This window comes from Artemia franciscana, chromosome 15 (assembly GCF_032884065.1).
Source record: "Artemia franciscana chromosome 15, ASM3288406v1, whole genome shotgun sequence".
Classification (NCBI taxonomy): Eukaryota; Metazoa; Arthropoda; class Branchiopoda; order Anostraca; family Artemiidae; genus Artemia; species Artemia franciscana.
Genome location: NC_088877.1, coordinates 36,264,328 through 36,288,207, shown reverse-complemented (window position 1 = coordinate 36,288,207; position 23,880 = coordinate 36,264,328). Strand labels below are relative to the sequence as shown.

Genomic DNA, 23,880 nt, shown 5'->3' with positions numbered 1-23,880 from the left:
AAAGGTATCCCCAAGGTATGTGGTGCCATCTGACAACTTCAGTACCAGTAAAATGAAGAGTTAAAACGACTGGCCATAACAATAATATACTTAATGCTCCAATTAAACTGAAGAATAATGAAACCTGTTGAAACGTAGCATCACCAAAAACTCTTCGGAATGTAACCTAAGGATAAAAAGAAACAAGAAGGTAAAAAACAGAGAAATTAAAATAAGAACCAGCAGATACCAATTCAACCGTGGCAGTTCTAGGCTTGGACAGGAGGCTGCTGCCCTCTCCTTTTTTCAGACATACGACATTAAATTTCTCTCATTTATATTTTTATACTCCTGTGGTATACGACCCCTACTGGATAAAAAGACTAAATACTGGACTACTGGATAAGAGTAGTTACTGGATGAAAAGACTAGCTACTGGAAAAAAATGCTTCATTTATAAAATTCATAAAGATAGGAACAAGGCTTCTTCTATACCTTTTGGGAGCCTGACTACGGTTTGGGTTTGATTATTTGTGTTACTTATCATACTCACCTATACTGTCATTTCTTCATGATTATTCTGTTGTCTCTAGGTAACTTTCAAACCGTTCGTGGCAACGAACTGTAGTAATGAGCGACCCAGCTCAATAGTAACCGAAACTCTAAAAAAACGGAATTTTTATAACAATAGCTACATCAAAAGAATCGCATTTTAATGCTGATTTTAAATATATAAGTTTAGACTTACCCATCAAAAGTTACGAGCCTGAGAAAATTTGCCTTATTTTGGAAAATAGGGGAAACACCCCCAACAAGTCAAATAATCCTAACGAAAATCATACCATCGCATTCAGCGTATTAGAGAACCCTACTGAACCCTACTGTAGAAGTTTCAAGCTCATATCTACAAAATGTGGAATTTTGAATTTTTTGCCACAAGACAGATCACGGGTGCGTGTTTATTTGTTTGTTTTTTTTTCCCAGGGGTAATCGTATCGACCCAGTTGTCCTAGAATGTCGTGAGAGGGCTCATTCTAACGGAAATTAAAAATTCTAGTGCCCTTTTTAAGTGACCAAAAAAAATCGGAGGGCACCTAGGCCCTCTCCCACACTCATCTTTTTCCCAAAGTCATCGGATCAAAATTCTGAGATAGCCATTTTATTCAATATAGTAGAAAAACCTGATAACTATTTCTTTGGAGACGACTTACTCCTCCACAGTCCCCTTGGGAGGGGCTACAAGTTACAGACTTTGACCAGTGTTTCCACAAGCATTAAAACTTAAAATGAAGAGAAATTATTATGTGTATGAGGAGTTCCCTTCCTCCTACTACCCTGCTCTTTACGCTAAAGTAATTTTATTATTTATTATTATTATTCTACGGCCTTTGTGATTCAGCGGTCATTTTTAAGGAACTGGGACAAAATTTACGCTTTTTTGTAAAGATAGAAGTTCGTTAAGTAAGTTAATTGGTAAGTTACGTATATTTTTACCAATAAAAACGTTCGCAAAAAATTAAAAGTTCTAGTTGCCTTTTTAAATAACCAAAAATTGAAGGGCAACTAGGCTCCCCGCTCCTTTTTCCCCAAAATCGTCCGAGCGAAACTATGAGGAAGCCGTTTAGCCAAAAAATAAATTAATATGCAAATTACGTTTTAACTATTCATGTGCGGAGAGCCAAAATCAAAAAATGCATTAATTCAAAAACGTTCAGAAATTAAATAAAAAAAATGTTTTTTAACTGAAAGTAAGAAGCGATATCAAAACTTAAAACGAACAGAAATTACTCCGTATATGAAAGGGACTGTTCCCTCCTCAACGTCCCGCTCTTTGCGCAAAAGTTTTTTACTGTTTTGAAAAGAAGAGTTGAGACAAAGAGTAAAACTTTAGCGTAAAGAGCTGGGTGTTGAGGAGGGAACAGTCCCTTTTATATACGGAGCAATTTCTGTTCGTTTTAATTTTTAATATCGCTCCTTACTTTCAGGTAAAAAAACTTGTTTTTTTTTATTCAATATTTTCATAGATCCATGAGAGCTTTTCAATATTACCTAGACTATTGTTCATCTCCAGACTATCAGGTTATAGAAGCATTTCACAGAGGTTCTATAGATTAAAATCAAACAGTTCGTGGTAACGAACTGTAGTAAGGAGCGACCCGGCTCAATAGTAAACGAAACACTAAAAAACGGAATTTCGATACTAATAGATACATCAAAAGAATCAAACTTTTATGCTGATTTTAAATATATAAGTTTCATCAAATTTAGTCTTACTCATCAAAAGTTACGACCCTGAGAAAATCCCCCAAAAATTCATAGGATCTTAACGAAAATAACACCGTCGCATTCAGAGTATCAGAAAACCCTACCTGAGAAGTTTAAAGCTCCTATCTAAAAAATGTATAAACTTAGTATTTTTTGCCAGAAGACCGATCATGGGTGCGAGTTTATTTGTTTGTTTGTTTTTTTCCCAGGGGTGATTGTATTGACCAAGTGGTCCTAGAAGGTCACAAGAGGGCTCATTCTAACGGAAATTAAAAGTTCTAGTGCCCTTTTTAAGCGACCAAAAAATTGGAGGGCACCTAGGCCCCCTCCCATGCTCCTTTTTTCCCAAAGTAAACGGATCAAAATTTTGTGATAGCCATTTTGTTCAGCATAGTCGAGAAACATAATAACTATGTCTTTGGGACTGACTTACACCCCACAGTCCCCGGGAGAGGGGCTGCATGTTAAAAACTTTGACCAGTGTTTACATATAGTAATGGTTATTGGGAAGTGTACAGACGTTTTCAGGAGGATTTTATTTTGTTTGGGGGTGGGGCTGAGTGGTCAATCATAAAGAATTCAGTGGTCAATCATAAAGAATTGGGAAAAAATTAAAACTTTAGTGTAAAGAGCGAGGTATTAACGAGGGGGAAAACTCCCTCATATACATAATAAAAATATACGAATATAGAAGCTCGTTACGTAAGTTAATTTTTAAGTTACATATATTTTTTACTAACAAAAACGTTCGTTAAAAATTAAAAATTCTAGTTGCTTTTTTAAGTAGCCGAAAAATTGGAGGGCAACTAGGCCTCCTCCCCCACCCTTTTCCTCAAAATCGTATAATCGAAACTAAGAGAAAGCCATTTAGCAAAAAAAATTAATACACAAATTTCGTTTTAATTTCGCCTAAATCAAACATGTATTAACACAAAAACGTTCAGAAATAAAAAAAAACAAGTTTTTTTAACTGAAAGTAAGGAGGGACACTAAAACTTAAAACGAGCAGAAATTACTCCGTGTATGAAAGGGGCTGTTCCCTTCTCAACGTCCCCCTCTTTACGCTAAAGTTATTTACTGTTCTATAAAGTAGAATTAAGAGAAAGGGTCAAACTTTAGCGTAATGAAGAAAAATTACCATATAAGTAATATATAGAATATATAAAAATTTATATAATCTCATCTATATATTTATTTGACATCCTATGGTATCAGAATTAACAAGCTGCTAAGAAAAATTTGGATACGTTCGTGGAAGGCCGTATACAGGGGGGGGTAGGGGTACCAGCTCTGAGCCGATACCAGAGCATTTTTACCAGATTTAGTATGGGCGAGGATAGAAAGTTGCAGAACATTTGTGGAGCACCTGAAACCTTGGTTTGATATGCCACAGAACATTTGTGAGGCTAAGGCCACCTTTTTTGGCTCCAGATGTTCTGCTTTTGTAACGACCCCTTCATAATTAAAATGTGTAAACTACATATACTTTGACTATACATACTGACTGTAATTTGACTACATATAATAGTTTGAATAGACTATATATTGTTTTTGTCGATATTGCGATTGGTTTAGCCACGTCATTAAGATGGAAAACCACATGAACAGTTTCTGGGCACAAAATATCCGAAGCCCAAACATCCTAGGGTTAAAACTATCTTCTCAAGTATTGTTTTTTTGCTGTTCTCAAGAAAAAAATTCGTTAGGCCCGTTTTTTGCGTTTTGTATAAATGTTTTCATGCTCAATTTCTTTTTGCTTGCTATACTTCAATGAATACCAAGTGTTGCTGAATAAAAAAAGAGGTTACTTGTTCACATAGAAAAACATATTAAACAAACGAGATTATTTAGGCCAGAAAGTCACGTTTCAACTGTATATTATAACGTCAGTATCACATCTTAGAAAAACAAAATAGTTAAAATGGCATAGTAGTAGATATGGGAATATTTTCCGTTTTATAAGCATAAGTGAAGATATTTCTAACAGATATACCATACATCTGAATAAGATATTATATTTTTGATATACTTGAATATGATGAATATGAAGAATAAAAGAAAAAAGATATGAGAATAAAGATCGACATAAAAATTAAAACAAGCAAAAAATATCCTAGACCTTTGGGGAACTACTGCCTAAAATAAAGTTCTTAGTATAAATAAAGTTATATTTTAAATGAAGTTTAAAAATAAATTATTATTATGCTCTGAATAATAAATAAGCATTAAGATCCGGCAGCTTAGGGAGGAGGTAGCTTTCCTTAAATGTAGGACGATTTCTGTTGAAGTTTAAGCGTAACTCTTTACTTTTATTTGGAAAATTTGTCTTTTATATAATTTTTATAATTTCCGTAAAAACTTGGGAATACACACAAATGATCATTTCATATATTTCACATGAAAATTTTTCACGTTTTATAAATCGAAAGTTGTCTATAGGCTACCACAAAATAGTCATTTCTAAGTGACAATTTCTAATGAAGACCGATTATTTACAAAGAATCCTTTTGTACAAAATGAGACTGAAGAGAAAGGTGTCGAATAAATAAAATTATCTATTTGGAAAACTACCTTTTACATTACATCCTTTAACGTCAGCAATCCATCTTAGAAAAAAAAGAAATAGGAGAGTAAACCTGTGTTTCCACATTTATAGGAAGTTTTCTCCGAGTTTTATTCCCGGTTCTCTTACCTTAACTTTCAAAAACAAATTTAAACATTGTCAGTTCCAACTTGGAAATACAGTGCTAAGTGTTCCTGACAGGTAAAAACGATGCAGAAAAGAGCCAGGTAAATGTTAAACAAATAATCTCGACAAAATCTTCTGCAACAATATAATGAGCTGTATAAAATAAGGAAGGTATGAAATAAAGCTAACGACAAATTGCTCATAAGAAGAAAACTTACGTACCATTTGGGATATATCAAAACCCTTATTAGTCTAAAGATGCATGTCAGAGTCGGGTAATTTATTATTAAGTTAAATATAAGGAACTGGGCAATCGTCTGTCAGACGGCAAACATAAAGCATACTTAAATACATAGAGCAAACATAGAGCATACGCAATGCATACTTTTTTGCGTGGACCAGAGAAAAAATTGTTGGACCCTTTCTGCAAAATGTGGTTTCTAAACTATTTTTTCTTCATTTTTGTCGATTGTCGCCTATAGCCAGTGTGTTCTTAGAACTGTTATATACTTAGGTCTCCTCGCCTCCTCCTTCCCCCAAAAGAAAATGAAACATTTTCTGAATGTTCCAACTGGATCCCCAAGCCATGAGGCAAAACATGGTACAATAACCAAATTACAGTACAAATTTGTAAGCTATTAAAGAAACCTACTGGCTGCATACAATTTCTACAATGACTCTAAAAAATGTAGTTGTCCAATATTGACTATGAATACAATTTTCACTAAAAAAATCAATCCTTTCTTATGAACATACACAAACCAACTAACTGATCTGATCTCCACTCTCTTAGGAAACTCTCTTGTGAATTCCACTTTACACCATCTAGGGAATAATGTCATAGTTTTTAGATTAGCTATTTTCTGGCTGGATCACACCCACACTGAATTATATAAATACAAGCTATAAAATTCTCTTGACTAGTTCTTTGGCTAATTAAATAAAAAAAAAAACTAGTTTTTTTTTAACTGAAAGTAAGGAGCGACATTAAAACTTAAAACGAACAGAAATTACTCCGTATATGAAATGGGTTGTCCCCTCCGCAATCCCTCGCTCTATACGCTAAAGTTTTTAACTGTTTTAAAAAGTAGAATTGTAGCAAAGAGTCAAACTGTTGCGCAAAGAGCGAGGGATTGCGGAGGGGACAACCCATGTCATATACTGAGTAATTTCTGTTCATTTTAAGTTTTAATGTCACTCCTTACTTTCAGTTAAAAAAAACTGGTTTTTTTATTTAATTTCTGAACGTTTTTGAATTAATGCATGTTTGATTTTGGCTCTCCGCACATAAATTATTAAAAAGAAATTTGCATATTAATTCTTTTGTTGGCTAAATGGCTTTCTCTTAGTTTTGATCAGACGATTTAGAGAAATCAGGGGTGGGGAAGGAGGCCTAGTTGCCATTCAATTTTTCGGTTACTTAAAAAGGCAACTAGAACTTTTAATTTTTAACGAACTTTTTTATTAGTAAAAAATATACGTAACTTGAGAATTAACTTACGTAACAAACTTTCATATTCTTATATTTTTATTATGTATATGAGGGGGGTTTGTCCCCTCGTTAATGCCTCGCTCTTTATACTAAATCTTAAGTTTTGTCCCAATTCTTTAAGACTGACCCCTGACTCAGAAAGGCCTTAGAATAAATAGTTGAAATTACAAAAAATACTTCAGCATAAAGAGCGAGGTATTTATCTCCTCCTAAATACCTCGCTTTACTGTATGTAACACTTTACTGTATGTAAACACTGGACAAAGTTTGTAACTTGCTGCCCCTCCCCCAGGGACTTTGGAGGAGTAAGTCATCACCAAAGACATAGTTATTATGGTTTTCGACTATGTGGAACAAAATGGCTATCAAAATTTTGATCCGTTGACTTCGGAAAAAAAATGAGCGTTGGGAGGGGGCCTAGGTGCCCTCCAATTTTTTTGGTTACTTAAAGGGGCACTAGAACTTTTCATTTCCGTTAGAATGAGCCCTCTTGCGACATTCTAGGACCACCTGGTCGATGCGATGACCCCTGAGGGAAAAGAAAAAAAAACACACACACACCTGTGATCCTGTCTTCAGGCAAAAAATACGAAATTCCACATTTTTGTGGAAATTTTTGATATAGGGTTCTCTGATATGCTGAATGCGATGATTTGATTGTTGTTAAGATTTTGACTTTTAGCGCGTGTTTCCTCCTATTTGCCAAAATAAGGCGAATTTTCTCAGGCTCGTAACTTTTGATGACAAAGACTAAATTTTTAAACTTACATATTTAAAATCAGCATGAAAATCCAATTCTTTTGATGTATCTTTTAGCATCAAAATTCCGTTTTTTAGAGTTTCGTTTACTATTGAGCCGGGTCGCTCATTACTAAAGTTCGTTACCACGAACTGTTTGATTAAGAAGAAGTATTTTGCACAGAATAAAATGGATTGTATAAAAAATTATCGCAAAGTATGGGCAGTTATTAACGAAGACTCTTTCTCGTAGGAAAAGTAAGCGCATGTCAGACCCCTAATGGAATAGTGTGGTATTGCGCTGCCAATTCTTTTCAGATTACATAAAGCTAACACGGCATTGTGCCAGTGAATTGAAATAAAGTCATTTTAAGAGTGAAAAGCTGTTAAAGGCAAGAGCTATAGGCAAGGCATTGAGAGATATTGTGCTGCCAATTCTTCTAATAATTCTTTTCAGATCCCATAAAGCAAACGTGGTGTTGTTCATAAAACATCATCTTCTTTAAAAAAGATACAGAATATAATCGTAAATAATAATCTTGTTTTAGCCAATTTTAGTACTGTTTTCTGTTGTGCCAGTATATTCCGTTGACTTTCAGACAGGTCGTGGTAACGAACTGTAGTAAGAAGTGTCCCGGCTCAGTAGTACCCAAAACCCTAAAAAACTGAGTTTTGACAACAATATATAAATCAAAAGAATTGAAATTTTATGCTGATATTAAATATATAGATTTCATCAAGTTTAGTCTATCAAAAGTTACGAGCCTGAGAGAATTTTCCCTATTTTCGAAAAAAAGAGGAAATATCCCCTAAAAGTAATAGAATCTTAATGATAATTAGACCATCATATTCAGCGTATCAAAGAACACTACCGTAGAGGCTTCAATCTCCTTTCTGCAAAAATGTGGAAGTTTGAATTTTCCGCCAGAAGAAAGATCACGTATACGTGTTTATTTTTTTGTGTGTGTTTTTTTCCTCAGGGGTGATTGTATCAACCCTGTGATCCTAGAATGTCGCTAGATGGCTCATTTTAAAGAAAATTAATAGTTCTAGTTCTCTTTCGAAGTGACGAAAAAACTGGAGGGCAACTAGGCCCCCTCCCACGCTCATATTTTCCCAGAGCCACTAGATCAAAATTTTGAGACAGTCATTTTGTTGAGCATAGTCGAAAACAAAATAAATATGTCTTTGAGGATGAATTAATCCCCCAAAGTCCATGGGGGAAGGGCAGCAAGTTATGAGCTTTGTCCATTGTTAACTTATATTATTGGTTATCGGCGGAGCATAATGAATTCTAGGGGAGATTTTTCTGGTTGTGGGGGGGGCACATGAGAGGACTTCCATAGAGGAATTTATCATGGAGTAAGAGAGTTTCCAAGAAGGGGTGCTTGATTTTCCAGCATTATTTAAAACAACAATGGAAAATTAAATAAAAAAATAAGTTTTTTCAACTGAAGGTAAGGAGCAAAATTACAACTTAAAATGAACAGAAATTATTGCATATATGAGGGGGTTTGTCCCCTTCTCAATACTCTTTGCGCTTAAGTATTTTTGGTAATTTCAAAAGAGCTATTTATTCTGATTAAACAGCCTTTGTGGTTCAGGAACCATTCTTAAAGAATTGGAACAAAATTCAAACTTTAGAGTAAAGAGCGAGGTATTGGCGAGGAGGTGAACCCCCTCGTATACGTAATAAAAATATACGAAATATAGAAGCTCATTACATAAGTTGATTTATAAGTTACCCAGGCTATAGTTATTACTAATAAAAACCTTCGTAAATAAAATTAAAAGTTAGTGGCCTTTTTAAGTAAATGAAAAAATTACGAGGGCAACTAGACCCCTTCACCGCCCCTTTTTTCAAAATCGTCCAATCAAACATTGAAAAAGCCGTTTAGCCAAAAAATAAATAAAATTAATAAGCAAATTGCGTTTTAATTATTCATTTACTGTGAGCCAAAATACAATCTTCATTAATTCAAAAACGTTCAAAAATTAAATAAAAAACAAGTTTTTTCAACTAAAAATAAGGAGCAACATTAGAGCTTAAAACACAGAAATCATTACGTATATAAGGGGGTTCGTCCCCTCCTCAATACCTTGCTCTTTCTTAAGAAAATAAGTAAACGAAAAAATTACGGGGGCAAATAGACCCCCTTCACCGCCCCTTTTTTTAAAATCGTCCAATCAAACATTGAAAAAGCCGTTTAGCCAAAAAATAAATAAAATTAATAAGCAAATTGCGTTTTAATTATTCATTTACTGTGAGCCAAAATACAATCTTCATTAATTCAAAAACGTTCAAAAATTAAATAAAAAACAAGTTTTTTCAACTAAAAATAAGGAGCAACATTAGAGCTTAAAACAAACAGAAATCATTACGTATATAAGGGGGTTCGTCCCCCCCTCAATACCTTGCTCTTTACGCTAAAGTATTTTAGTAATTTCAAAATAGCTATTTAATCTAATTAAACGACCTTTGTGGTTCAGGGATTATTCTTAAGAAATTAGAACAATACTTGAACTTTAGTGTAAAGAGCGAGGTATTGACGAGGGGACTAGCCCCCCCTCCCCCATATACGTAATAAAAATATACGAATATAGAAAATCATTAGGTAAGTTAATTTGTAACTTACGTATATTTATTACTAATAAACACGTTCGTAAATAAAGTTAAAATTTCTAGTGGCCTTTTTAAGTAACAAAAAAAATTTGAGGGCAACTAAGCCCCCTTCCCCGCCCCTCTTTCTTAAAATTGTCAGATCAAAACTTTGAGATAGCCATTTAGCCAGAAAACGTAAAGTTAATATGCAAATTTCGATCTAAAATCAACACCTGCAATAATTCAAAAATGCTCAGAAATTAAATAAAAAAATATGTTTCTAACTGAAGGTAAGGAGCGACATTAAAACTTGAAATGAACAGAAATCATCCGTATATGAAAGGGACTGTCTCCTCCTCAAAACCCCGCTGTTTACGCTAAAGTTTGACTCTTTCTCACAACTCTACTTTTTAAAACAATAAAAAAACTTTAGCGTAAAGAGCGGGGCTTTGAGGAGGGGACAGTCCCTTTCATGTACGAATAATTTCTGTTCCTTTTAAGTCTTATTGTCACTCTTTACTTTCAATTACAATTTTTTTTTAATTCACACTTAATTTGATTTATTTCACTTCACTGGCGCAACATGTTTTAATTTCAACAAGTGTCCGTTTTCGCTACTATTCACGGGTTAATCAAACAGTTCGTGGTAACGAACTGTAGTAAGGAGCGACCCGGCTCAATAATAACCAAAACTCTAAAAAATTGAATTTTGATATCAATAGCTAAATCAAAAGAATTGCATTTTAATGCTGATATTGAATATATAAGTTTGATCAAGTTTAGTCTTACCCATCAAAAGTCACAAGCCTGAGAAAATTTGCATTATTTAAGAAAATAGGGAAATAAATAGAAAATAAGAAAATATTTAAGAAAACCCCCTAGAAGTCGTAGAATCTTAACGAAAATGACACCATCAGATTCAGCGTATCAGAGAACCCTACTGTAGAAGTTTCAAGATCCTATCTACAAAAATGTGGAATTTTGTATTTTTTGCCAGAAGACAAATCACGGGTGCGTGTTTTTTTTTTTTTTTTTTTTTTTTTTTTTTTTTTTTTTTTTTTTTTTTTTTTTTTTTCCCAGGGTTCATCGTATCGACCAAGTGGTCCTAGAATGTCGCAAGAGGGCTCATTCTAACGGAAATGAAAAGTTCTAGTGCTCTTTTTAAGTGACCAAAAAAATTGGTGGGCATCTAGGCCCCCTCCCACGCTCATTTTTTCCCAAAGTCAACGGATAACAATTTTGAGATAGCCATTTTGTTCAGCATAGTCGAAAACCATAATAACTATGTCTTTGGGGATGACCTACTCCCCCACAATCCCTGGGGGAGGGGCTGCAAGTTACAAACTTTGACCAGTGTTTACATATAGTAATGGTTATTGGGAAGTGTACAGACATTTTCAGGGGGATTTCATTTTGTTTGGGGGTGGGGCTGAGGGGAGGGGGCTATGTTGGAGGATCTTTCCTTGGAGGAATCTGTCATGGGGGAAGAAAAATTCAATGAAAAGGGAGCAGGATTTTCTAGAATTACTATAAGAAAACAATGAAAAATAAACATGAAAACGTTTTTTCAAATTAAAGGAAGGAGTAGCATTGAAACTTAAAACGAACAGAGATTATTACGCATATGAGGGGTTTTAAAAATACTTTAGCATAAAGAGCGAGGTATTTAGGAGGAGATAAATACCTCGCTCTTTATGCTAAAGTATTTTTAGTAATTTCAACTATTTATTCTACGGCCTTTCTGATTCAGGGGTCATTCTTGAAGAATTGGGATAAAACTTACGATTTAGTGTAAAGAGCGAGGTATTAACGAGGGTACAAACCCCCTCGTATACATAATAAAAATATAAGATTATGAAAGATTGTTACGTAAGTTAATTGTTAAGTTACGTATATTTTTTACTAATAAAAACATTCGTTAAAATTAAAAGTTCTAGTTGCCTTTTTAAGTAACCAAAAAATTGGAGGGCAACTAGACCTCCTTCTCCACCCCTTATTTCTCAAAATCGCCCGATCAAAACTAAGAGAACGCCATTTAGCAAAAAAAAGAATTAATATAAAAATTTCATTTTAATAATTTATGTGCGGAGAGCCAAAACCAAATATGCATTAATTCAAAAACGTTCAGAAATTAAATAAAAAAAAACTAATTTTTTTAGCTGAAAGTAAGGAGTGACATTAAAACTTAAAACAAACAGAAATTACTCCGTATATGAAATGGGTTGTCCCCTCCGCAATCCCTCGCTCTTTACGCTAAAGTTTGACTCTTTGCCACAATTCTACTTTTTATAACAATTAAAAGCTTTAGCGTAAAGAGCGAGGGATTGCAGAGGGGACAACCCATTTCATATACGGAGTAATTTCAGTTCGTTTTAAGTTTTAATGTCACTCCTTACTTTCAGCTAAAAAAATTAGTTTTTTTTCTTATTTAATACCTTTTATAAAACCTTTGATAATTCAAATATGCAGAGATAAATTACACTACCTTCTCTGCCCTCGGCTGTTCTGTGGATATCGGGTTGATTTTGATCCCCCCCCCCCTTTGGGCTGGACAGTAAGGGCACACCTTTATTCAAATGTATGTTCGATGTCAAATAACTGAAGGAAGTATTTGAACCTTATTTGGATTCTTGTAATACTATAAAATAACTTTTTTATACCAGTAAATTTGGCCTTTTTTCCTTTTCAACAGTTGTTTCTGGATTAAAATCTTGATAACTACTTCTTGACACATTATCTATTTTGTCCTACAGCTTTGGATTTATTCATGATGGGTTTGAAACTGGGAGACTTATTCAAACTTATTGGCAACTGCCCATCTAGGTTCAACTACTTTGCAAGTTTACCTTATACACTGTTCATCCTGCAGACACTGCAATTCATTAACGTTGTGCACTTACCTTGTATACTGCTGATCCTGCTGAAGATGCAGCTGCCAAAACAACCCCACCTAGGGTTGGAGACTTAACTATTCCATCCATATATGCAAGAAGAGCTATTCCAGTATTGCACAATATTAGTGCCACAATCTACAAAAGAAAAAGACTGATGGAATTCTTTCTAAATATCTGCTTTTAAAGGAGTTTAAATAACAAAAACTTGATTTTTTAACTGAAAGTGAGGAGCGACATTAAAACTTAAAACGAACAGAAATTACTCCGTATATGAAATGGGTTGTCCCCTCCTCAATCCCTCGCTCTTTACGCTAAAGATTTTAATTGTTTTAAAAAGTAGAATTGTGGCAAAGAGTCAAACTTTAGCGTAAAGAGCGAGGGATTGCGAAGGGGACAACCCATTTCATATACGGAGTAATTTCTGTTCGTTTTAAGTTTTAATGTCGCTCCTTACTTTCAGTTAAAAAAAACTAGTTTTTTAAAACTAGTTAAAAAACTAGTTTAAAAAAATAGCTTTTAAAGGAGATTAAATAAAAAAAAACTGGATTTTTTAACTGAAAGTAAGGAGCGATATTAAAACTTAAAACGAACAGAAATTACTCCGTATATGAAATGGGTTGTCCCCTCTGCAATCCCTCGCTCTTTACGCTAAAGCTTTTAATTGTTTTAAAAAGTAGAATTGTGGCAAAGAGTCAAACTTTAGCGTAAAGAGCGAGGGATTGCGGAGGGGACAACCCATTTCATATACGGAGTAATTTCTGTTCGTTTTAAGTTTTAATGTCGCTCCTTACTTTCAGTTAAAAAACTAGTTTTTTTATTTAATTTCTGAATGTTTTTGAATTAATGCATGTTTGATTTTGGCTCTCCGCACATAAATTATTAAAATGAAAAGTATGTATTAGTTCTTTTGTTTTTGGCTAAATGGCTTTCTCTTAGTTTTGATCAGACGGTTTTGAGAAAAAAGGAGTGGGGAAGGAGGCCTAGTTGTCCTCCAATTTTTCGGTTACTTAAAAAGGCAACTAGAACTTTTAATTTTTAACAAACGTTTTTATTAGTAAAAAATATACGTAACTTAAGAATTAACTTACGTAGCAAACTTTTATATTCTTATATTTTTATTATGTATACGAGATGGTTTGTACCCTCGTGAATACCTCGCTCTTTACACTAAATCGTAAGTTTTGTCCCAATTCTTTAAGAATGATCCCTGAATCACAAAGGCCGTAGAATAAATAGTTGAAATTACTAAAAATACTTTAGCATAAAAAGCGAGGTATTTACCTCCTCCTAAATACCTCACTCTTTATTCTAAAGTATTTTTAGAACCCCTCATATGCGCAATAATCTCTGTTCGTTTTTAAGTTTCCATGATACTCCTTACTTTCAATTGGAAAAACGTTTTCATGTTTATTTTTTCATTGTTTTTTTTATAGTAGTGCTAGAAGATCCTGCACCCTTTTCATTGAATTTTTCGTCCCCATGACATATTCCTCCAAGGAAAGATCCTCCCACATAGCCCCCTCCCCTCAACCGCACTCCCAAACCAAAAAAGTCCTCCTGAAAAACGTCTGTACACTTCCCAATAACCATTACTGTATGTAAACACTGGTCAAAGTTTGTAACTTGCAGCCCCTCCCCCAGGGATTGTGGGGGAGTAAGTCATTCCCAAAGACATAGTTCTTTTGGTTTTCAACTATGTGGACAAAATGGCTATCTCAAAATTCTGATCCGTTGACTTTGGGAAAAAAATGAGCGTGGGAGGGGGCCTAGATGCCCACCAATTTTTTTGGTCACTTAAAAAGGGCACTAGAACTTTTCATTTCTGTTAGAATGAGCCCTCTTGTGACATTCTAGGACCAATTGGTCGATACGATAATCTCTGGGGAAAAGAAAAAAAAACAACTAAATAAACACGCACCCTTGATTTGTCTTCTTGCAAAAAATACGAAATTCCACATTTTTGTAGATAGGAGCTTGAAATTTTTGCTGTAGGGTTCTCTGATACGCCGAATTGGATGGCGTGATTTTTGTTAAGGTTCTATGAATTTTAGGGGGTGTTTCTCCCTGTTTTCCAAAATAAGGCAAATTTTCTCAGGCTCGTAACTTTGATGGGTAAGACTAAACTTGATAAAACTTGATAAACTTGATAGGAGCTTGAAATTTTTCATATAGGGTTCTCTGATATGCTGAATGCGATGGTGTGAGTTTTGTTAAGATTCTATGACTTTTAGCGGGTGTTTCCTCCTATTTGCCAAAATAAGGCAAATTTTCTCAGGCTCATAACTTTTGATGACAAAGACTAAATTTGAAGAAACTTACATATTTAGAATCAGCATGAAAATTCGATTCTTTTGATGTATGTTTTAGTATCAAAATTCCGTTTTTAGAGTTTCGTTTACTATTGAGCCGGGTCGCACCTTACTACAGTTCGTTACCACTAACTGTTTGATACTGAAAAGTCACTTTTAGACAATTTTTAAATATGAATATAAATCGGGGAGATTTATTAAATAAGTAAGCGTTGTTAAAAGGTGATATGACATGATATTAAGCTTTAATAATATGTCAAGGAGTAAGTGGTAACAGACAGTAAATAAGGAGCGATTCGGCTCAATAGTAATCGAAATATTACCAATAAAAAAATCAAAAGAATTGGTTTAGTTTGTTGAGTCAAAATAGATAAGATTCACCAAGCTTAGTATTACCCATCAAAAGCTACGAGCCTGAGAAAATTTGAATGATTTTCGAAAAATGAGAGAAAAGTTGGTTGATTTTTGAAGAATTCCACCACCACGTTTACCGTTTCAGAGAGCCCTACTGTAGAAGTTTTAAGCTCCAATATACAAAAATATGAAATTTTGTATTTTTTGCCAGAATAAAGATCATGGATGCGCATTTATTTGTTGTTTTTTCCGTATGTTTTTCCCAGGATCATCACATTCAATCAATAGTCTTAGAATATTGAGAAAGGGCTCATTCAAGTAGAAATTATAAGTTCTTTTTAAGTGACCAAAATGATTGGAGGGTATCTAGCCTCCTTACCACACTCCTTTCTGCCCAATGTCGTCTGATCAAGATTTTGAGATAACCATTTTGTTCAGTATAGTTGAAAGATTCAATGAATTTACCTTTAGGGGTAACATGACCCCCATAGCTCATTTGAGAAGGAATGTAAGTCATGAAATTTGCCCGTTGCTTGCGTATAGTATTTTTTTATTGGGAAGTATACAGACATGCTTTTTCCGGGGGGGGGGAGATCTCGTGCTTAAAGTGGGTTCCAATGGGTAGAATTTTTTGCAGGGAGTAAAACTTCCAGGGGTGAAATTTCAAGGGGAAATATTACACTTTGAGAATTCTGCAGAATTCCTGTACGAAATTCTTTTGGTTTGTTGGCTTCATCTCTGTCAGCTCAATTTTGCATGTGGAGATGCTTAAGGGGAATTGTCTAGAGAAAATTTAGAGTGGGTTTGGATTTCCGGAAACAAAATTTTACGGAAGGGGGATTTCCGGAGTGATCGGAAAAACGATTCGAAAAACGATCCGAATTTATAGTCGCTTCGAATAAAAGTATGCTAAGGAGAGTTTTTCAGGCTGAATCGTTCGCATGAAATTTTAAGGGGGGGGGGGGTCCAGCAAGGATAAAATTATCCGTATGTTTTTTTGACGGGAGGAGATTTCCATGAAGGAGTTTCCCATAAAAGAAGGGAATTTTTCATGGAAGGTGAACCATGTTTACAGACATTATTTGAAAAACGATCAGAAATTCAATGAAAAAACAAGTTTTTTCAACTGAAAGTAAGGAGCAACATTAAAACTTAAAGTAAACAGAAATTATAACGTATATAAGGGGGTTTGCCCCCTCGTCATTACATCGCTCTGTACGCTAAAGTTTTTTTTAATACTTTCAAAAGAGCTATTTATTTTAATTAAACTACCTTTACGGTTCAGGGGTCATTCTTAAAGAATTGGAACGAAATTCAAAATTTAGCATAAAGAGGTATTGACGAGGGGGCGGACCCCCTCATAAAGGAATAATTTTAGTTTGTTTTAACTTTTATTTTTGCTCCTTACTTTCAGTTGAAAAAACTTTTTTTTAAATTTATTTACTTCATGCTTCGTACATGTAACTAAAACATTTAACAGACACATCTTCAAGGTTGGATATATGCAGAAAAACACAGGGAATCTGATTAGGGGGCTGGGTATCAATGGCGTGGGGGTTTAAAAGGTTAGGAAGTCATCTTAATATCTCACTTTATCGAATTATTATTGTAAATAATTCCCAGCCAATAATTGTCAGAAAAACAATCATGGGTGCTACACAACGGGTAACTGAGGTGTTTCTGGACGTGCAACAGCCTCACCTGAAGCGTATCAATATTTTCGATATTCATCAGACGTCTTAAATTTTTTTTTTTTTTTGTGCAGGAACTTAAATAGATATCTAATTATAAAGATTTCATGCGGCAAGATTTCAATAAATGATGATAAATTTTACATTCTGGTAAATTTACCTTATTTTGCGTCACGGGTGGGGAATCAAGTTGAAACTTGAGAAAAAGCTATTTCTTAGGAGGGGACAAGGTGGCCAGACCTTGCTTTGTCTATTGGCTGGAGGATTAAGTTGAAGCATCCAGGATTTTTTTTTTTAGGATGAGGACATGGACAACTAGAATTTTGTGTTTAGGGGAAAGGGAGAACTATTTTCTTTCGGTCAAAATAAAAGGATATACTACAAGATACGTTTTATGCCAACCGTCTGACCAGCTCTTTGACTATTGAATTAATGGGTCTATGCCGTAAAAATTTAATTTATGTTATGTGTTTTGTAATCATGAAAAAAAGTTTGGAAGAATAGGAAGATAAGTCTTCGAACCAAGGTTAGAATATGGAAGTTATAGTGATGTCAGTGGTCAAGTATGGTTTCAAACCGTGGGCGGTCCAAAAGAAAAGAAAAACAAAAAGGAATCCAGAGAAATTGCCTTCGGAATGTTTTGGGCACCCGACTGACTGACCGTATTTCAAAAAGTACGCTGTACGAAAAGCGTGGTTCATTCCCGCTTTCGAGGTCTTTAATGAGAGATAGGTTAAGATGGCTAGGGCATCTTCTGCGGATGAAGGACGACAGATTGTCAAAGACTGTCCTCTTTTGGCCAATCATCTAAGTCTAAACTGAAAGCAGGTCGTCCTGGGCTGAGGTGGGAGAAATTCGTAAGGAAATATTTAAGGAAAATGGGAGCTTTCTGAGAGAGTATAAAGAGGGCTTTGAATAGATTGGAATATAGGAGTAGCATACATCATTGTGCTAGCCTCAAGCGGCTTGGCGGTGCGATGAGTTGTTAGTAGTAGTAGGATAAAAATATCATTTATAATTTATCTAGAATTAATTGTCATAATCGAACTATTCATGAAGTATTTCTTTCAAAAGGAGGATTAAGCAAACAATATCAGTATGTACGTCATCTCCTATAGAAAGATAAATGTATGCAAGAAATAGGTCGAGAGGAAAAATGTTTTGAATAAACCCATAGCTTTGGAAACGCGTCAAATCTGTAGCCATGGCGACAAGTTGGGATAATACGGAGATAAATGTAGGAGGAAAAAGCACTGTGGGCCTATCTTGCTAAGACATCAATTTAACTTGGTTTAATCTGTTTGTATTCATGTGACAAATTTGGTTAATCCTGATTGCTTACAAATCACAAACAAGATTGAAATAGCTTGGAAGGATTCCACAAAAAAGGTCATCAAGGTACATACTAAAATTTATGACGCTAATGCTGCATAAAGGAGGGGGGTGGTCATAAAGCACACAGTGGCATTTTAGAATGAAAAAAGGATCAACGCCTTTTCAATGGCTCACAGCCTTCAAATTAGTTTTAAAGGTTCTAAAAATTTTAGAACTAATATTTTTTCCTGTGAAGTCCTTTAAGTAAAGTCCAGTGAAGTCAGCACATAGTACCTAATCTTGAGATGGTTCAAGATTATATTAAAAACAATGAATTGCTGATAAATCCAGAATAAAAAATCTGGGCAAGAATTCTTTGGAAGTTAGGGCGAGTAAATTACATCTGTGCTAATAATTTTATTATTAATGCATAGTACTAGCAAAGACGATGGGTGCGGTGAAGATATTAAAATTAGAATAGCCAAGGTCCAGGGTGTTTTTTCACAGTTACAAAGTCTGGGAAAATCAGCAGGTAAGTCTGCGAACCAAGATTAGTTAATCGGAAGGTACAGTGATGACGCTGGTAAAGCAAGGTTCTGAAGCATGGATGCTCAAAAAAATAGGAGTAAGGCTTGCTAGATGTTTTCCAGAGAAATTGCCTGCGGATTATTTTGGGTACCCGACTGACTGACCGTATCTCAAACAGTAGGCTGTAAGAAAAGTGTGGTTCAATTCTGTTTTCCAGGTTTATAATGAAAGAAAGGTTGAGATGGCTAGACAGCCTTCTGCGGATGAAAGATGACAGATTGCCAAAGATTGTCCCCGTTAGCCAACCGTCTAGAGCCAAACAAAAACAGGTTGTTTTTGGTTGGAATGGGAGGATGTCATAAGGAAAGATAAAAGGTAAATGAGAACATCTTGGAAGAGTCTAAAGAGGGATGCTTTAAATATATTGAGGTAAAAGAGGATAATGCGTAGTTGTGTTGGCGTCGTGTGGCTCAGGGTTGCAGTGAGTTGCTAGTACTAAGAATAAGTGAAAGGCTAAAAGAGTACAAAAACATAAACTTCAGAAAATATTAAAATTATTATACTTTACGTTCTTCATTATTGCTAGATATAATAATGGACCTGTTAACATAGTGTCTCCGACGGGGAGCTTGACTTTAAGGTGGGGAAGCAACTGCTAAGACATAAAAAAAAACAGAGAAAATGGAAGACCACACTTCTAACTCATACCTTATCAAATCAAATAAAAGAATTTGAAGTTTCGCTTATGAACGTGAGATGTAAATCTATATTGTTCTACTTTACCCAACCTTCCAGTACTATTTCCGGTGAGTTCTTTTGCACACACTGGTATATAGGAATTAATCTTTAAATCTTGCAAAATTAATCCAAAAACATAAACAGCAGGGATATTTGGACCTACAAACATTTTTGACAGAATGTTAGGAGTCTTTGAAAGTTTAGGCCGACAAATTACACCTAAGCTAGTGCTTCCATCAGACAGTAAAATGCGTTAAAATCCGTAAAAATACGTGAGAAAATATTTAAAAATTACAATGAAAAGAAAAGAAGAAATAAATTTTAGCACATAGGACTTAATTTTTAGACTGTTTTAGAATATTATGAAAAATATAACTAGATTTGGATCCAAATAAATTTAAAGAACAGAGTCTAAGCCAGAAGTCTTCGGAAAAGTAGGCCAGTGAATTACGCCTGTGCGATTATTTTCATCTCCTAATGATGCTTAAACTTTTTTTGTTAGAAGAAAAAAAAAAGCAAAAGCTTTAGAAAATATTTAAATTATTATGCTAGTTTTAAAGAGTGAGCAGAAATTTAGCCCTATTTTAGTAAAGAATAAATACATTTTAAGAAATCGAATAGTTCTTATAAGTATAACTGCCTAGTTCAGCCTTAATTTTTTCATATACATATTTAAATAAAAAGTATATCAATTCCCCATTAATTGTTCACACCCTTGCAAATCTACTCAAAAAAAGGTTGTCAACTTAATCCTTGTCGGTAATTAGTCCTAATAGTTCTAAATGCTTCAAGTATAGTAGTCTTTTGAAATTTTTTAAAATTTAGGCCAAGAAACTCCACCAATGCTAATACTTTTATCACCTAAGAAAACGTGCATGACATTTTGGTAAAAAAAAAGAAGTAGAAAAAGGAAAAATAGCAAGTGTTAGTTTGAGTTAGTTAGTGTTAGTGTTTAGTTCTTCTCAAGGAAAGCAGCAGTATTTTGTCAACTTTACTTTAAATTTTATCAACAAAGCAGATAATTTAAAACTTTTTAACTTTTTTTTAAACTGGGACCTATGTATTTATACAACTAAAAAACTTAATAAAAAGCCAGATTCTGTAAATTTTGTAGGCTGTCTTTTTCCAATAAACCCGAGACCTTTAGTCTGCACTATTCTGAATTTGAACAGTGTTAAAGAATCTCTTGTATATTGCGTGTTCTGTGACATCTAATTTTTTTCCGCCTTCAAAATTTTTCATAAAAGTGAATCAAGAAAACAAAGCAGATATTTTGGCACAGACCTCCGCTAGCCGTATTCGGTGCCCCGTATTCATATATATATATATTTTGTTAGTACTGTAGATAGCTTAGCAGAAGTCTTTAGTGAAATGAAAGGAAAGCAGCAGTAAGCTCATGCATAGCAAAGGGTATGAAAAATTCATAAAGCAAAATATACCCAGGAATATTATGTAAAAGGCTGCTGCAGCATCCTACAATGCTCGTGCTGCACAAAATGTTATTTGATTTTTCACTATAGTTTTACAATAAGAAAGTCCCCACCATCACGTGTGGGGCATGTGGGGCAATGATAGCATGATGACTGCTTTCTCAAGGAAAGCAGCAAAATTTTGTCAACTTTACTTTAAATTTTATCAACAAAGCAGATAATTTAAAACTTTTTAACTTTTTTTTTAAACTGGGACCTATGTATTTATACAGCTAAAAAACTTAATAAAAAGCCAGATTCTGTAAATTTTGTAGGCTGTCTTTTTCCAATAAACCCGAGACCTTTAGTCTGCACTATTCTGAATTTGAACAGTGTTAAAGAATCTCTTGTATATTGCGTGTTCTGTGACATCTAATTTTTCCGCCTTCAAAATTTTTCAAAAAAGTGAATCAAGAAAACAAAGCAGATATTTTGGCACAGACCTCCGCTAGCCGTATTCAGTGCCCCGTATTCATATATATATATATTTTGTTAGTACTGTAGATAGCTTAGCAGAAGTCTTTACTGAAATGAAAGGAAAGCAGTAGTAAGCTCATGCATAGCAAAGGGTATGAAAAATTCAGAAAGCAAAATATACCCAGGAATATTATGTAAAAGGCTGCTGCAGCATCCTACAATGCTCGTGCTGCACAAAATGGTATTTGATTTGTCACTATAGTTTTACAATAAGAAAGTCCCCACCATCACGTGTGGCAGTCAAAGTGAATAGTACTACTGATAAGTAAAATTGCAAAAGGGAAGCCTCTTGCTGCCAAAACAATGATAGAATGATGACAAAAAATGACAGAAATAACAAATAAAAAATCCTCACCCTCACGACTATTTTACTTTTACCCACCATTATTTTTACGATAAGAAAATTCCCACCATCACGTGTGGCAGTCAAATTGAATAGTACTACTGATAAGTAAAATTGCTGAGGCTGGGAAGCCTCTTGATGCCAAAACAGTGGTAGGATGATGACAAAAAATGACAGCAATGACAAATAAAATTTTAGTCTCACTTAGGGGAACGGGGGAGCACATATTAGAAGCAAGGCAACATTATTTTGCTATCGAAATGCCATGGTCAAGAAGTCTAGTTAAATAGCTTAATATGTGTTTAAGGAAATTTGAAAGAAACTTACCCTTAAGCCAACAAACTGTTCATGTAAAACAACCCAAGATAATACATATATGAAGATAACATTAGTAGAAAATAGCGCCATGACGTCTGTGGCGTCTAATATTCGTAGAGCTTGAAGGTACATATAATTGACAATTGTCCAAAGGGCACAGAACGACACACAACGTAGTGTAAAGGACCCTAGAAAGGAAATTATTTCCATTTAGGAGAAAATACTCCAAATATCGAAACATTTTTTTTAGTAAAGGAAAAGAAAAACCCCACACTTCTTTTATTTCTCTTGGTTAAAAAATAGCTTATATATCCAAAAAAGTATGAATGTTTATCTAATAAATTGAGTGTCACAGGAAAAAACTTGAGTTGGTGGTATACTTTAAACCGAATCAAACAATCATAGAAACATAATTTTTGGAGAACTTGTGAAGAAAAATTGCAGAAAACTATAAGATTCACCAAAAACCGGCATGGTAACATTAGCCATTCGATTAGAATTCAAAACAAAATCCAATGTAACTTCAAAAAAGACGAAGTGAGGACAAAAACCTGATGAAAATATAAATAAACAATAAATGAGTCTTAATTAAGAAATTAACAAAAAACTAAAAAATATACTTAAAACATAATAGTTAATAACAATTATAATCAATAAGTAATACATAAACAACCAATAGAATTAATTAAATGATTAAGGACCGCAGAGATGAAATGAATTGGGGGACAGAAAATGAAAAAAAAAATGTGGGATATGTGAGAAAATGTATAGATTCATTAAAAAACCGTCATGGTACCATTAGCCGTTTGATAAGAGTTCCGAATCAGACCTGTTAAGGTCAATCTCCTAGGTTGAAAGCAAATTCTATTTCCAATAACATTGAAATACGTTACGAGATTTCCTCCTTTCTCATTGGCTTAATTGCTCCTTGAGGATATCTAAATTGCTCCTTGATATCTAAAGACTGTTGACTTTCCCTGAACATTAAGACCGGATTTAAAGGGAATTTAGATTTTTCACATGTCTAATTGGTAACAGCTGACCATTTGAATTTGGTTGATTACAAGTCAGATAACAGTTTAGCATTTGAATTTTCACGATGGGCAGAAAAAAAAATACAAAAACAAAAAAGGGACGGGAAAACCTGAGACATTAGTAAGTTCTATCTCAACGTTATAGTAGAATGTATTACTTTTATTCATTTACAAGTTACTATTTCAAACAGTTCGTGGTAACAAACTGTAGTAAGAAGCGACTAGGCTCAATAGTGACCAAAACTCTAAAAAACAAAGTTTTGATACAAATAGTTACATCAAAAGAATTGCATTTTAATGCTAATTTTAAATATATAAGTTTCATCAAGTGTAGTCTTACCGGTCAAAAGTTACGAGCCTGAGAAAATGTGCCTTATTTTAGAAAATAGGCGGAAATACCCTCTAAAAGTCACAAAATCTTAAAAAAATCACACCATCAGAGTCAGCATATCCGAGAAACCTACTGTAGAAGTTTCAAGCCCCTATCATAAAAATGGTGGAATTTTGTATTTTGATAATGGGTGCGTATTTTTTTGTTTTTTTTTTTGTTTTTTTCCTCAGGGGTGATCGTATCGACCTAGTTGTCCTAGAATGTCGCAAGATGGTTCATTCTAACGTAAATTAAAAGTTATAGTGTCCTTTTTAA

General features: G+C 34.2%; 1 protein-coding gene across 5 annotated transcripts in view; it reads right to left on the bottom strand.

Annotated features, from left to right (window-relative positions):
• Nucleotides 1-23,880, bottom strand: part of LOC136036418 (solute carrier family 35 member F3-like) — a 183,027-nt gene that overhangs the window by 35,834 nt on the left and 123,313 nt on the right. For all 5 annotated transcript variants that reach the window (XM_065718638.1, XM_065718637.1, XM_065718639.1 and 2 more), the window contains exons 7-9: nucleotides 22,210-22,388; nucleotides 12,666-12,794; nucleotides 1-166 (exon numbers count right to left, since the gene is read on the bottom strand). The exon at nucleotides 1-166 is cut by the window's left edge and continues 24 nt beyond it. In XM_065718638.1, the coding sequence (XP_065574710.1) occupies nucleotides 1-166; nucleotides 12,666-12,794; nucleotides 22,210-22,388 (474 nt within the window). The remainder of the gene's footprint in view (nucleotides 167-12,665; nucleotides 12,795-22,209; nucleotides 22,389-23,880) is intronic.